Source organism: Haplochromis burtoni, unplaced genomic scaffold (genome assembly GCF_018398535.1).
Source record: "Haplochromis burtoni strain Fernald_Lab_line unplaced genomic scaffold, NCSU_Asbu1 Contig_592, whole genome shotgun sequence".
NCBI lineage: Eukaryota > Metazoa > Chordata > Actinopteri > Cichliformes > Cichlidae > Haplochromis > Haplochromis burtoni.
Window position 1 is genome coordinate 209,176 of NW_024582953.1, and position 15,912 is coordinate 225,087.

The window sequence follows — 15,912 nt, forward strand, 5'->3', positions numbered from 1 at the left end:
CCGCTGAGATTCTCCCACAGACTGCGAAGCCCGCTGACACTGCTGACTATCAGGATGAGAGAGAGCTGAAAAAGTGGAGCTCTTTGATTGAACTTTTAGATACATGCAGAAAGAATCGCACGACTTCCTCAGAAGCTCTTGTTAATTCCAGCTATCAGCTGTAGTTTGGAAGGAAGTAGCTCTGCCACTGGCTGTTAGGAGTAGACATTTGTGGGTGGAGAAATGATCCAAGAGCACTCCAGTGACTGCAACACAATTACAAAACATTTGATGGCTCAAAAATCTAATTGCCATGCTGGCTAACTCTGCTGCTGCCTCTGAGTAGAATAAGCGTGCGAGGTCCGTCTCTGCTGCTTCCATCCTGCACGTTAGGCCTGACACGTCAGACGCTGTCGAACCTTTGAGGTGCTTTTTGGTTATTTGAATGAATGATGCACCAAAACTAAGCAGCATGGAGCGACACTGCACTGGGGAGGAGTTGTTTTATGATATCACGAACACGTTTAATTTGATGCATCTTGATAACGACCTTCGAGCCACCTGAGCTCTGGGTGTCTTTGTTTCACTTTGCTTGTGCGGTGCTCTCTGCTGCAGGTGCTAATTAGTTCTATGAGCTCCACCTTTTTCTTACCCCCAAGTTCTTCTCACAGTCTTTGAGCTGATCTGTGACATGAAATGAAAGTAATGGCTACTAAAGGTAAAGATGCTGGGAATGACACTGGTCTGCGTAAAGGAACGTCTGTGTGTAGCAGAGCTGCAGCCACAGGAACATGCACAGCTGCACGCCGTCTGCAGCTCTTGGTTCAAGGCAAACATTGATGGTGCTGCACAATTTTAATATGCATTTAAAGCATCAGAATATAGAACTATTACAGTCACGATCAATGTAAAATGAGCTTTTTGAAACGCATCCCGCACTTTATACTTTACTTCTTTTTTCCCCATTTGTTTCTCTATTAATTGACTGAAAGAGGAAAATTCTTAAATATAAAAAGACATCTTAGAGAAGCGTGTGTTCTTACGTCGAGGGTTATAAGTGACGAGCTGAATGCCATCGGCTGACATTTCTCCTCACACTGTAACGTCCCTTTAGAGGTCTGGCATTTATCTGAGCCACGTGTGAAAGACTGCAGCAGGCCTTTTAGGCGTGTGTGTGTGTGACCGTGTTTACGTATCTTTGTGGGGACCAAAACGTGAAAGTTTACTGTGCTTGTGGGGACCAACGGCCCTTCTGGGGACAAAATCCCAATCCCTACGAGTTTGAAGACGTTTCAGAGTCACAATGTGGGTTTAGTGTCAGGGTTAGGATTAGGCGCTCATTTTGATGGTTAGGGAAAGCATTGTGTCAATTAGATGTCCCCACAAAGATATGGAAACACGGTGTGTGTGTGTGTGTGTGTGTGTGTGTGTGTGTGTGTGTGTGTGTGTGTGTGTGTGTGTGCGCGCACTGATCAGTTTGCACCCCTGACTGTTCTGATGTCACTGACTGAGGAAGACGCATCATCACAAACAGTGAAGCTGAATAAAGTCTTCCCAGCGCCGGCGGCCATCGACTGACACGCCCACTGCTGCGTGTGCTGATTGATTTGATGTTTGTTAACTTTTTCTGTGAAAAAAAGAACAACCCGACGCGTGAGTCATCTCGGCTTGGTTGGTATTGATCGATTATTGACTGGCCTCACCTTCGCGTCACACTTTATTTATTTGAGTAAACAATAAACAGGCAGACTTCCTGGAAACCGTGCTGCTTTGATTTTTAGGAACCAATGAGAGCTCTGGAAGTGACTTCCTGCAGACCTGGACCTCGCTCTTTGCACCTGAACATGCCATCGCTCAGACAATAATCTTAGTGATTTGGTTTCGATTGGGACCTTTTAAAACTGACTTCTGAGGACAGAGTGTGTGAGTCGTGAGCTGTTATTGTAATTATAAGAATTTAAACGTTTAAAGGGACATAAATAAGTCCCCAGCTTTGGGGCGACCGTGGCCTGGTCGTTGTGTCCTTGGGCAAGACACTTTACCTACTGCCTACTGGTGTTGGCCAGAGGGGCCGATGGCGCGATATGGCAGCCTCGCTTCTGTCAGTCTGCCCCAGGGCAGCTGTGGCTACAACCTTAGCTTGCCTCCACCAGTGTGTGAATGTGAGAGTGAATGAATAGTGGTATTGTAAAGCACTTTGGGTGCCTTGAAAAGCGCTAAATAAATGCAATCCATTATTATTATAAAATATTCAGAGTGTTATTTCAGTTGCTTTCTGAGAGATGAGCGGAAAGCTGGGGTCTCATAGCCTCGAACGATTATCATCTAGTCTCTCGTGTACCTGGGGAAACCTGACCAATCGTGCCCGGACATCTTACATTTTGGGGCCAGTGGTGGCTTTTACTGAACTGAAGTTTTAGGAACGCAGCCCACTCCTTCATGGGTGAATGCTCCCTGCTCAGTATGAGGTCTTCCTTTACTTTGGGGTTTAGTAGCTGCTTGTTAGGTTGAAAGGTAATCAGTCCATCTGTTTCTCCCTTGATTCAGAGCTATTATAAATCAACTGATTTATCAGTGTGTGAAACAGAAACGTGCTGTTTGAACTCCGGACAGATTCAGGAGATTACTTTTTCTGTAGTTGTTCTTGTGACTCAAAGCGCTCAGCAGGAAATAGTTGTTTCAGGAATTCTTTAAGTGCTGCAAATACTCTTTGTGGTTTAGTTGAGGAAGTTGCTTGGATAGAGGATACAAAGAAGGCAACCATGATGCCCACTCAGCAGGAGAAAAAGCCCCACACTGTTAACTGTTAATGCACATCAAACTGACTTTAGACTAGGAGGCTGTAAAGCACTGGGTGATGGTAGAGGAAGCAAACTTGGAGCTAGCATTCTTCACCAGGTATAATGTAGCATCCTTAGTGCTTATCAGACAAACGAGGCATTTCCAGGTGCTTGTGGGTGGGAAAACCTCCTAAAACCCATTGCAGAATATAACGAAGCTTAGAAATCAAGCAAACCTAAAGCTGCAACCAAGCTAGCCTGCACATCAGCCTCCCACTGAACTCACCCGGGAGCATCAATCCCAGGCCTGGAGACCTGAGGCCCTTCCTATGTGAATGAATCATGTAGCGTTTTAACAATTAACACACACAAATTCAAATGATCACCACTGTGTGACAACACACAGTGAAGCTTTCCCCGAGTTCCAGGTTAGCTCACCGGAGACCACGACAAGGCCAAAAAATGCAGCAGCCCAGGTTTGAGAGTGACTGCTGTGCTTTCCCCTGCTCTCTCCTTCCTGTTTAGTCGTCACGGCTGCTGCATTCAAAAATGCCCAAATAATAAATATTGTTTTTTTAAACCAACGTGACCTCTGTGTCTAAGCCAACATGCTACTGCCTGAAATCTGATTTCTTTTTCTACCTGCCAGCAGGGGGCGACTGCTCTGGTTGAAAGCAAAAAAGACTTGTGGTTCTATAAATGTCCATGAAAAAAAGGGTTTCAAGATTTCAAACAGGACTTCAATAACAAACGAGTTATCGTGGCAGCTGCACCCATCTGTGGTTTGAATGACCAAGCTCGCTACATTTGTAGAATCCAGGGTTGGAATAGGATTAACAAATCTGCTTCTGTTCTTTCACTTCTCTTTCTCGTCTTCCCCCAACCGATCACAGCAGATGTCAACACGTCTCTGAGTCTGGTTCTGTTGGAAGTCCCTTCCTGTTAACGGGCAGTTCTTCCTCCCCGCTGTCGCCAAAAAACAGTCATCTGATTGTTGAAGCTTTCACTGTAATATTTCAGATTATGTATCTTAGAGTTTAAGGCACTTTGAGTTTTATGTGAATAAAAAATCAAAGCAGGGTACTTTGAGCCCGGCGTTAGGCTCTGCCCTTCATCAGTCTGTGTGTGTTTGTGTTGTGTTACCAGCAGTAGGGCCTGCTCCTGCAGGAGCTGCTGCTGCAGGATCTCCAGCTGCCTCTGCTCCTCCTCCAGCTGTCTACGGATATACTCCTAACCAATCAGCAGCCCCAGCCAGCACCACAGGCAGCCAATCAGAGAGCGACCAGGAGAAATGGAAGCGAATCGGAGCCCAGGCAACCAGTGACATCACCCGAGGAGGAAATAGAAGAAAAGGAAAAAGGAAAGAGGAGGAGGACAGCCAAAAGTAGGAGATTTGTTGAAGAGGTGTGAAAGTAGGGATTTAGTCAGGAACAGGCGAGGAGAGAAAAAAGAGGAACAGCAGGAGGCCGTAATTAGTAGAACAGAAAGACAACATGCTTATTATTAAGATGGCAGTGTTAAAGATCAGTGTGAAATCAGCTGTGCAAGAGGAAGAAATCTCTGTCTGAGAGAGTGTTAACTACGAGTCATTTATAAGTCTCGTGTGTTACAGTATCAGGCTGGAGGTGTGGCGACCCTGCAGCTGAAAATCAGCAACCCGAACCACAACGAGCACACAGCCCACATCTGTGTAGCGCAGGTTTACACATTAAAACGAGTTTTCTCTGTCTGTCAGACATGCTCCTCATCATCCGGTGAAACCTTAAAGCCTCATCATGTAGCATGTTTCCCCTCAGTCACATCACAGATTTTTCTGGACTAGAAAATGTTCTGTTGTCACATTTCACGAGTGACCGGCTCCATAAAACGATCGATACCACGTTAAAGGCTGCAGAGGGATTATATCTGCAAGCGGCTGCTTTCTGTTGCTTAAAGTTTTGGGACAAAAAGAGTAAAGAGTAATCTATAATCGCAGAATTGTTTGACATTAATTATAAACCTCCGAAATTAGAGGTTTGAGTAAATGTATTTTTAGGCTGAAGCAACATGACTGAAGTTCCATTTTGGTCCAGAAACACAAAAAGCTAACTAATTACAAGCTTCTTTGATTAAATCCAATTTAAATGCCAAATTTAAAATGCATTAAAGCCACAAACTTGAAAAACGTACAATCTGAATATTTTAAATGTGGAAAACGTCATGAACTGTAGTCACACAGTTAGAACAGAAGCTCCGTGTAGACCACGACTGTTTTAAATGATCTGTTTACCATTTTACACACATCACACATCAAAGGTTGTAGACGGATTAAAGGAGGATTATTTGTGTTGGTGCTTAAAATATTAGCACAGCCTTTTACTGCACAATAATACATTTTTGCATAAATGTTTGAGATAAAATGAAGTTTTACAGTCATGTAGTTTTAAGCTGAGTCATGCTGACTTTTAATCCCCACTGTAGGATAAGCTCTAGAGACATTAGAAACCTTCATTTCCCATAATGCAGCTTGGAAATTTATTTAATTCAGGTCTCATTTAAACCCTGCATGAATAATGCAGGAGTGATGCAGCACGAGAGTTCTCACAGGCTGTGAAGCAGAAGTAAAATGAGGAAAAATGCTCCTTTAGCTTTCAGCTAACTGAGTGTGTAAAGCAATAAAACACAGAGCTGAGCTCAGAGTGAGGGACGGAGCGCACAGTCATCAATGATTTGGTCGGAACACCAAACCATCTGGTTTATTATGAATGTGTTGCTACAACAGTAGAGCTAATTAATTTGTGTTTATTTAACAATTGGTTCAAATTTGCTTGTGTAACAGCTGCGAGTTGTTTCCTAAGACATTAATAATAATTTTCAAAGATTAGTGAGAGCTTATTTAAGTCTCTTATTCTTTGTTTATTAGTTTATGTTCCTGTTCCCTGTTCTAGTTGTTGTAAAGCTCATTTATTTATGATTAATGTACAAATTAAGTACCATAAATTCTTTCTACAGCGCCCCCTGGTGTCTGGAGGCCAGCATCTACAATATGTGAAATTCTTCTTTTACATCATCTCTGTAGCGTCTTCTCTGATTTGACGTTTCCATGTTTCAGTCGCTCATCAGAGTAACTGACAGCAGATGTGCTGAGAAGCCACACCCCCCCGTATGACACCTGTCAGTCAGGTGTTTCCGTACCTGCTCTCTCTCGGCGTGCCTCCTCTCCTCCTCGCGGCGGAGCTGCTCCATCTCTTCATACCTCCTCCTCTGCTCTCGCTCCTGTTGCTTCCTCAGCTCTCGCTCGCGACGCTGTTGCTGTAGGTGGAAACCGTTTTACACAACAACACCTCAGCTGTCTGCATGTCCGTGTGTGTCTGTGTGTGCGCGTCAGGCATGTTTTCCTGGCATTTGGATGAGCTGAGGTGCTAACAAACAGGTGTGATGTGTTTCACATGCAGGAAAAGTGATTTTATAATCATTCTGATCTGTTTCTCACAGATTCAAACAGCCGAAGGACAAATCGACTTCCTGTGTGTAACGTAACAATCTATCGTTGTCATTATTATTATTATCTGCGGTCTTAAATCTACCTCCTCCAGCCGTCGCCGCTGCTCTTTCTGCTCTTCTATACGTTTTTGTCTCTCGGCCAGTAGCTGGCGCTTGTGCTCCTCGTTCTGCTGCTGCTCCAGCTGCTGACGCCGGATCAGCTCCGACCGCTCCTTATTGGCCAGCTGCAGACGCAGGAAGTCTCGCCTCAGCGTGGACTCGCCCGGAATATTGATGATGGAGCTGGAACAGGATTAAGACTTGTTTGAGTTTTAGCGAATCTGCAAACCTATGGACGAGCAGCAGTAATAATGGGAGCATATAGCAGGTCTTTGCTAAATAAAAGAGAAGTTTAGCCACCATAATGTTTTTGTTTGTGAACTCTCTTTTTGTTTTTTGGAGCTAAAAGTGAGCATCGTCAGATGAGAGGGTGGAGTTACAGAAAGTGAACTGCCTGCATTCGTAAACTGTTAAAGTGTCACATCTGTAAGTTAGTCCATGGTTGTTATATGAAGCGGTAAATTCTGAGACTGCAAGTGATGCTACAGCTGAAGTTCCAAGAAGCTGCAGTTCCTGTAGTGGCCACTTGAGGCTGGTGTCAGCGTTGAGTCAGCTGAAAGGATGTTTAATAGACAGCTGTAGCATAGAGCAGCCAGACCTCTAACTTTAAGCCCTAAATAAATGTAAACACGTGAGTTATTTTGTGTTAAACACTTGTGAAGGTGGAAGGTATCTACAAAGACCAAAACATTGTGTTGTAACAGGCTGTAAACCGTTCATTTCTGTTGCAAAGCTGTGGGAGTCGATGGGGAGTGTCTCACTGTCGCTGCCACTCCAGCAACTGGATTTGTGGTGCTTCAGTTTTGGATTCTAGATTTCTGCCTGTTAACACCAGCAGCTACAGTGGAGGCTACGGCATGAGTAAACATACCTGGGCTCTCCTATGTCCCTCTCTTCATCCTCTTCCTCGCTCCCACTGTACTCGTACTCCGTCTCATCTGAGGGGAAAACAAACAGAGATTTCAGGTCAGTGTTTACATCTGTTGACAGCGGAGGCTTCAGGCAGCTGTGAGCTGAGGTGAGTTAGTGCCTGCTCACCTCGCTCGCCCCTCCTCTTCTTGGTGCGGTCGATGTGGTCCTTCAGCTGGATGCGGACCTGCCGCTCGTTGGGGAGGTCTCTGATGAAGGGGTGCTTGAGGAGCTGCTCGGTGCTCGGCCTCTGGCTGTGACTCTTCACCAGGCAGCTCTCTATGAACGACTGGAACTTCTTCGACCTGACCGCGAGCACACACACCAGTTAATCGCTGATAGCTCTCTCTCTTAAAACAGCAGCTTCATTAAAGGGAGAGCTGCAGCTTTACCCTCTTACAGGCCACTGTCACATCATGTTTGTGTATAGATGTCTGACAGCATGTGTGTGCGTTTAAGTGACTCACCACTTCTTTGATTTGAGTCTCGGGGCAGGATTTCTGGGGATGAGGAAGAGCGCCCTCATTGGATGCATGTCACACAGAGCTGAGGAGGCAAAAGGAAGGAAAGGAGAGAGAGGAAAGGAAAGAAAGCAAGAAAGCAAAAAGATAGGAATTAAAAAAATTAAAAAGGAAAAATGGGAGAGAGGAGATGAGATTAGGAAAGGTGCCAAAATGTGGATAAAGGAAAGGAGAGGAGAGGAGAGAAAGGAAATGATGCAAAGGTGGAGCAAGAACAGGAAATAAGACAAAAGGGAAGGACAAGAGACAAGAAATGATGAGACATGAAATGGGAGAAGACAGGAGAATAGGAAAGGAAAGGAAGGGAGAGGAAAGGAAGTATTTAAAGTCGCAGGATAAAAGAAGGGGAGGGAATGAGACAGGAAGAAGAAGAAGAGGTGCAAAGCAGAAAGAGAAAAAAGAAAAAGACATCGATTTAGTCGTTTAGCTCGCAGACAAACTGTGCTGTGAGTGTCAGCTGATAACGGTGTAATCACACTTACGTGGCGCTCCCTCTGCCATCTCTATGGCTGTGATACCGAGCGACCACAGATCACTCTGCAGAGAGAGAAACACGAAACGTTCACATCCTCCCAACGTGTTACCGACTCAACACTTTCAGGAGATCGGCGCGCCAATCGGTGTACTTGTTAAGCGATAAAAATACAGTCAGCTCCCCATCTGTGCCTGTGCTGGAGATGCCCGTCTTTAACATTTCAACCATATTATTATTATTATGTTTCTGTTTTTAGGTGCAGATCTGAGCTGTTCGTGCTGTCAGACGGACTCAGGCTTTCTCGTCACGTAAAGCCCCGGAGGGTTGGAGTTAATGGTGTAGGCGCACATCCTCCACCAGCTCGCCACAGGGGTTCGTCCTGTCCCCATTACAGCGCGCCCCTCTTACAGTAACCGCTGCAGACCCACTGATTTCAGCTCTCTGAAGGAACGATACTCGTTTCTGTTGGTGCGCTCGGGTAGCAATAATCAGAGATTACACAACTCCAAAAAACAACAGATATGATGTGAGAGGGATTGTTTTTAAAGGTCAGTGCGCGCTGTTTGTTCACAGCTACAAGCAGTTTGACTCGGACGAGAAATTGAACTACAGGAGCTCCGTGAGGGCAATTTAATAAAAAAGAAAAGCAGGAAAAACTTTACCTTTTCCTTCGTTTTAAAGTGTACTTATTTAGGTTTGTTTGCCTAGAGTGGAAAACCACGCGTGCACTGTTAAACTGGATCTGTACTCGTGAGATCTTATCCCAGCTTATTAAGTGCAGATTTAAATGCTCCTTCAGTTCAGATCAAAGAAACACGGAGACGTCACTGAGCTGCAACAGCCTGATCAGATCAGCTGTTACGCTAATGTTTAGCATCCAGGCAAAAACACGATTTATGAAGCGTAGCTGAGCTGGAAATCCGCCCATAAACTGTACAGCACTGCTGTAACTTTGTAATTAAAACAAGACGCAAAACTAAATATGAGCAATTTGTAAGGATACATACAGACACATTAGCACAGAGATGGAGGATGAGAGCTGTTATAGGAAAACCTCAGAGACAAATGCTGTCCTATGGCAGGATGAAGACAGCGAAAATCGACCAACACGAGAGAGCGTCTCAGGTCATCCCATGCGACTCCTGCTCAAGCTTAAAGCTGGTGCTAACATGAAGCTGGGAGGCTGAGAATGACTGGTTCATATTGTTTGCTCGGGGCCCAACAGAGGAGACACTTTTAGCAGGAAAAACAAGCTCTATAAATCATCACTTATCTTATACGATCCTGTGCTAATGACTTCACCCGAGTCTCCTTTCGTTTATCAGGCAAACTGGCGTCTGTGCAACACCAGCTGTTTAACCTCACAGAATCAATATGAACTAAACCCTAATCCATTACCAACGATAGGATCAATACAAAACCAGCACGACTGTGTGAAATGGCTCCACACATCGCTAATACAAGCGCCCGTGGACGATGTTCTCGGGTTCCACAAACCGAGGGCTGAACGATCTTCTGTTTTCAGGAAACTCAGTGGTGGTTTAGTGCAGCATAGGTTACCATGACGATGTATCCTAGTACAAAGTTAAGCCTAAAGTTAGCTCACCGAGTCCTGAGACGACTGTTAGTTAGAATAAATTACCTTGAAGTCATACGTGGCATCAGGATTCTCATCACAGGCGATGACCTCCGGGGCCATCCAGTACGGGGTCCCAATAAACGTGTTCCTCCGTCCCACCGTACGGTCCAGCTGAGCACTCACACCAAAGTCCACTGCACACAAAACACTGTTCATAGCGCTGCGGTGCAGTGCCGAGCTGTACATGTTATGCTTTTGACAGCACGCATCCAGAGCGGCCCCTCAGGAGCCTTCTAACTGTAACACAAGTCACCATAATTAGGATGAAACTTAGAATAAATGCTGCTGCTTCCTCACCGAGTTTGACCTCCGCGTTCTCCGTCAGCAGCACGTTCTGGCCTTTGATATCTCTGTGGATGACCTTGTGCTGGTGGAGGTGGGTCAGACCCTGGAGACAAGGGGAAACAAGTGGCAAAGGTCGTCTTACGATCCAAAACAGAACAGCAGGAGGCAGAGGAGAGGCTCGCTAATCCGTGAGCTTCATCGCTTCATTATTTCAGTTCTGCTCTTTGAGGCCAAAATATGCAGATACACAAAACCAGGTGTACATATAATTAATCAATCTGCATTCTTCCTTACAAATCTGTCATTTATATTTATATAAATGTTACAAATTTGATTTCATTTATTTTAGATGCATTTACAAATTTCCTTTCTTGTCAGTTTTCTCCACACATGTGGCAGACTTTTTCTTTTTTGCAAAGACTCTGACGGTGTTCCTCTGGGAAACAACTGGGTGTTTCTTCTTTGTGGGAAACATGTAAACATAGGCGACAGCGTTTTGGTTCCTACCCTGAGGATCTCTCTGCAGATGTAGGCGATCCACTCCTCCTTCAGGGAGTTCCCTTTGGTGTTTTTGATCAGATCTGTCACCGAGCCGGCCCCGCAGAACTCCATCACCAGCTGCACAAACATACGTGCAGTTTTTGGGTTTAGTATTAACTGTTCACTTCACTGCAAACCTCTATCAGTCATCTCATCCTTTGATCTCTATATACAGGACGTGTTGTCGTTGTGGGTCAGGGGAGCTTTCAGTCAGACTGATTTAAGCTCAGCTAACAAAACGTGTTCGTGTGACTAACCCAGAGCTGGTCGTCCACTCCTGGAGGATTTTTCTTGATGAAGGCTCCATAATAGGTTGCTATGTTCCTGTGGTGGCTGTACTTCTTCAGCATGTTGATCTCGGCTTTAATCTCCTCCTCCTCATCCTAAAGCACACAAACGCAGAGACAGATGCAGCACAATGCCAATAACACACACGGTCCCAGTATAACAGAAAGGCTGGATTAAAGACGGTGTGTGTCACTCACGCCTGTGACATCCATGACCTTGATGGCAGCGAGCTGGCCAGTTTTGACATGGCGACCCTGAAGAACAGAGGTGGAGAGGCGATCAAAGACATGAGTCACGGATTTGGATCTAGGACACATTTACTCAACATTTCCATCCCTTAATCTCTTAAGAACAGAGCAAACCCAGTTTGCTTCCTCTAATTCCTTGTTTTGGAGCGATTTCTGATGGGAATCCAGATGAGCAGGCCCTAGCCCTCTGCAGAGCAGGTTTCTGGGGACATATTTATGTTTTGCACTGTCCATCTGTCCAGAATTTGTGGACAAACAAAAGTGTACAATATACAGTCAGAGACTCTTTTGCAAATATGGTCTCAGTAAAGGTTGACATATTATGGATCCAAGTTCCAAATACTGTTCGAAAATACAGCCACAGCCCTTATTCTCAGTATATTCAGCTGGAAAAAAACACCTTTACCATGAAACTTCAAAGAAAGAATGATGATGATACAGAGTCCATCTAACCCAATGTCAACTCCTTCAATAGGCTTCCTCAACGACTAAAATAGAAGCCGGTAGATGCAGATGGAAGACGTTAGATTTTTAACATGTCTTTAATGTATGAAAGTGTGCATGTAAACCCAAACTGTGGTCCTGTGTGCATGCTAACTGGACTGTAAGGAGCCCGGCTGAGATTGGAGAGGAAACTATACAGCTGACAGAGAACCAGCGTTCGAAACCTGACAAGCTGTTTTTGTGGCTGCTTGAGACTTGGGGAAGTCGATGTCTCATTGCCATATGAAGCATCATATTATGCCTCATTATTATGGGGCGGCTGGGTCTCCTACTAACCTGCTACACCAATCGGCATGTTGAAGTGTCCTTGGGCGAGATACTGAACCCTGGGCTGCTCCCAGTGCATTCACAGTTATGTGAATGTGTGCATAAATGTTGGGTACAGAGAAAATGAACGCATGTATGTGATTGGGTGAATGAAGCTTTTAGTAAAAATGAATTAATTAGAGTAGAAAAGCACCGGAAGTGCTGCACACCTGTATTTCTTCTAATGGCCAGCAGGGGGCAAAAACAAGTCTGACTGTAGAGAACTGTGAGAGGAAAGGTTTGGTTCGCTCTTAGTGAACACTTTCCTGATCTATTCACAGTCTCAGTTGCTCGTTTCAAGGTTTTGTAAATACAATATTATATTTATTAAATATTAACACTCAACAGAGTCTAAAAGGATAACTGCCACATGAGTGTACAGCATCCCTCTTTGGTTTGTCTAGCCGATGACTTCACACTAACTATGGTTGCATTCTTTCCTTTTACATACTTTTTGCCACATGTGTTACTACGTGATCCCGTCTGACAACACACTGTTCTGATCACAAGCGATCGTGTGCCCACGAGAGATGTGTCTGTCTGCAGCTTCCTCCAGCGATAAAAGCACGCCGCCAGCTTGTTTATCGTCGCTGTTACACTTCACAGTGTGCAGCCAGATAATCGTCACAGAAGTGAAAAATGAATCACCAGAAAGTACCCTTCACATGTAGCAGAAAACTGTGCTTTGCAAACACCTGAGAGCTCCTCTGCTTTTGAATTCAAGTGGGATGCTTTTACATATTCATGCTGTACTATTTATTCATTTTAAGCTCATTAATTCACCTTTAAGTTTGGCCTGGTCTAGAGTTCAGCCACGTGTAGCTTGTCAGGTAGATGAAAACGACAAAGAGCCAAACAGAAGTAAGAATCGATACTTTACGTTACATTGAGCATCGAGCAGCAGCTCTCTGGGAACAAAATTCCTTATTGGTGTTATAGATTAGATTAGTTCGCCTTGTAATCAGAAGGTTGCCGGTTCGAGCCTCGGCTCCGACAGTCTCGGTCGTTGTGTCCTTGGGCAAGACACTTCACCCGTTGCCTACTGGTGGTGGTCAGCGGGGGCGCCAGTGTCCGGCAGCCTCGCCTCTGTCAGTGCGCCCCAGGGTGGCTGTGGCTACAATGTAGCTGCCATCACCAGTGTGTGAATGTGTGTGTGAATGGGTGGATGACTGGATGTGTAAAGCGCTATACAAATACAGGCCATTTAGTTCATTTACCAGAATAGCTGATAGGCTGCTGGAACGATAACAGTAACTCAAACAGCTACTTGTAACAAACAAGGAATACAGACGTGCACAACACAACATGTTGAAACTGATGTTCCACAGCAGCAGAAGAACACAACAAGTGTCCTTCCTGTTAGCTAAGAGGACGAAACTGAGGCTACAATTCACAGGTTCACCAAAACTGGACAGCAGAGGATTGCAAAACGTTGTCTTGTCTGTGTTTACTTCTCCTGCAACATTTCGATGCTAGGGCCAGACTTTGGGGAACCAGTGTAACCAACTTTATGTTGTGCAACATAACACAACATGTCGCACAGTTTAAGTCACTGTACTCACATGACCTCAGCAGTCACCACACCTTAATCCAGCAGAGCACCAGATTTACATTATGGATGCTATCATGTCAGGTCTGGCTGTACCTAACAAAGTGCAAACAACTGTCCCATTAATAAAATAATTCATTCATGGTCAGCGCCCCTCGCCAAGGACTCGCTGATATTTATACTCCCAGACGCTGCAGATATAACGCAGAATAATCATGCGTTCAACTCTGCATTTAAAATATTAAGCTGTGCAAAGTCGTCAGGAAACTGTTCAACTCATGGCATCAATCTCCGGTTTGTCTTTCCAAAGGTAAAGGCCCCGCGCTCACTGCAGGGCACATCGCCGCAGCCTGTTAGCTCCCATTTTTTCAGCACCGTGACGACTTTGAGTTTAAATAATTTACAGTGAAGCTGAACTAAAATCCAACACTGAGTCTAACGTCTCCTCCTCCTCCTTCAAAGCGAAGCCGGTATCACAGCAGCTGTTAAAGCGAGAAAGTGGAAATTCATCCACCTCACCACACACACACACACACACACACACACACACACACACACACACACACACACACACACACACACACACACCATTTCCTAACGGTAACCTAGCAACAGGCCTGGCAGTGAGGGCAATGAATGAATGTGGGGTTGGAGGAGGCAAAGCGATGGCAGTTTGTGTGTGTGTGTACATGTGTGTGTGTTAGAGGCCATGATATTTCACACACTGGGTCACTTGCACATGTGAGTCCCTCAGATTCAGACACACACGCTGAAGTAGACAAGCTCACACACACTCACGCAGACGGCGTCTCGGTTACTCAGCGTTGCATCAGACACTGAATATATCTGACAGGCTGAAATCACCTCGGAGTGCTGAAAGTCTCTTGTTCTCTCCCCGTCTCTCTTGTGCGTCTCACATCTTTTGTTTCCTGTTTCATCGCGCCGACTCCCTCGATTTCTTTCACCTGTGCCAAGTGTTCGATAATTCAGCCTTTGGAATCGTCAATAACTTTAGGAAAATGTCAGTTTTTTGCTTTAAAGCTGATCTAAAAACCAGCCTGATGATTCACAGCGTGCTAACAATGCCAGTCACATTTTACCGAAAGCTGACCTTGGATCTGTCGTTAACGATCCAATCGAAACCTTTCTAGTCAGATGCCATTTTAGTAGATGTGCTGTGAACCGACTCCAACCTTCACCCACCAGCTGCCATTAAAAGCTCAAGTGTACACCAGCCTCCCTTTAAAATATGATAATTAGTTTAGTCTCCACTGTCTCCCAGTCAGTTCTATGACAGACAGGCAGGAGTGGAAACCACAAAGCAAAACTGTCCATTAATGTCGGTGTAAAGCTTGATTCACGCTCGCTCTGATCGGTCTCAATAACAAACAATGCGTTCGTACCTCTGCACGAGAACATGTGCACAGCTCTAAACTCTGAGCTGGCCTAACAGTCGGGGAGAAACCTGACGAATGAACACAACTCACACGCACCTTTCCTGCTGTCTCTGTTTATTTACGCGGCGAGAATAAAACTGATTAATTACACCGAAGCATCTTTTACAGCAGGTGTCTAAATCATTTTAGCTCGGGGGCCGCAAACAAACAATTTGATCACAAGTGGGCTAGACCACCACAACTGCTGCATAATAACATACAGTACTGTGCAAAAGTCTTGAGCCACCACTAATTCCTTTATATTCTGCAGGAGAAGGGATGCAGTAATGCATGGAAACATGGAAAGTCATTTGGTATGACCGCCTTTACCCTTCAACACGGGCTGAACTCAGCTTTTCAATCAGGAATAATTCTCAGACATCAAAGTTCTTCTCTGGGAGTTTGTTCTGTTCTCTGTTAACATCGCCCCACACTGCTTCAATAATGAGGCTCTCTGCTTTTCTATTCATGTGTGTTTTTAGTGCATTGTCTCTTTGGGGTCATTGTTTCCAGATGGTATTGTATACGATCGCACTTTTATATGGAGAAGATCTGCAACACCATTGGATGAAATGCAGCCTGAGACCATGACAGACCCCCACTGTGTTTTCTAGATGGCTGTGGACTGTAACTGTTGGGCCTCTCTCCTGATGAGGCCTCAGTAAACAGTGCAAACACTGAATGTCCAGATACATCGCTCAGGTTCTGTGTCAGATCTTTGCTGGATTTTTTAACCATTTCTTAATGACTTCCAGCTTGTTTATTCACTGTAGATCATTTTCAGGCCTTCTCTGTTCTACACGTGTCCGGTTTCCTCACGTTTTTAAGGACACACTGTACATCATGCTTAGATGTGCCATGTTTTTAACTA

The 15,912-nt window shown here is 44.9% G+C and overlaps 1 protein-coding gene across 7 annotated transcripts in view; it reads right to left on the reverse strand.

Moving 5' to 3' along the window:
• tnikb (TRAF2 and NCK interacting kinase b) overlaps positions 1–15,912 on the reverse strand; it is a 63,828-nt gene that overhangs the window by 26,675 nt on the left and 21,241 nt on the right. For 6 of the 7 annotated variants that reach the window (XM_042214598.1, XM_042214597.1, XM_042214594.1 and 3 more), the window contains exons 3-14: positions 11,196–11,252; positions 10,968–11,093; positions 10,678–10,788; positions 10,183–10,273; positions 9,889–10,019; positions 8,254–8,308; positions 7,718–7,796; positions 7,380–7,555; positions 7,213–7,279; positions 6,326–6,524; positions 5,934–6,050; positions 3,903–3,989 (exon numbers count right to left, since the gene is read on the reverse strand). In XM_042214598.1, coding sequence (XP_042070532.1) covers positions 3,903–3,989; positions 5,934–6,050; positions 6,326–6,524; positions 7,213–7,279; positions 7,380–7,555; positions 7,718–7,796; positions 8,254–8,308; positions 9,889–10,019; positions 10,183–10,273; positions 10,678–10,788; positions 10,968–11,093; positions 11,196–11,252 — 1,296 coding nt within the window. The remainder of the gene's footprint in view (positions 1–3,902; positions 3,990–5,933; positions 6,051–6,325; positions 6,525–7,212; positions 7,280–7,379; positions 7,556–7,717; positions 7,797–8,253; positions 8,309–9,888; positions 10,020–10,182; positions 10,274–10,677; positions 10,789–10,967; positions 11,094–11,195; positions 11,253–15,912) is intronic. The other variant, XM_042214595.1, reaches the window with a different exon arrangement.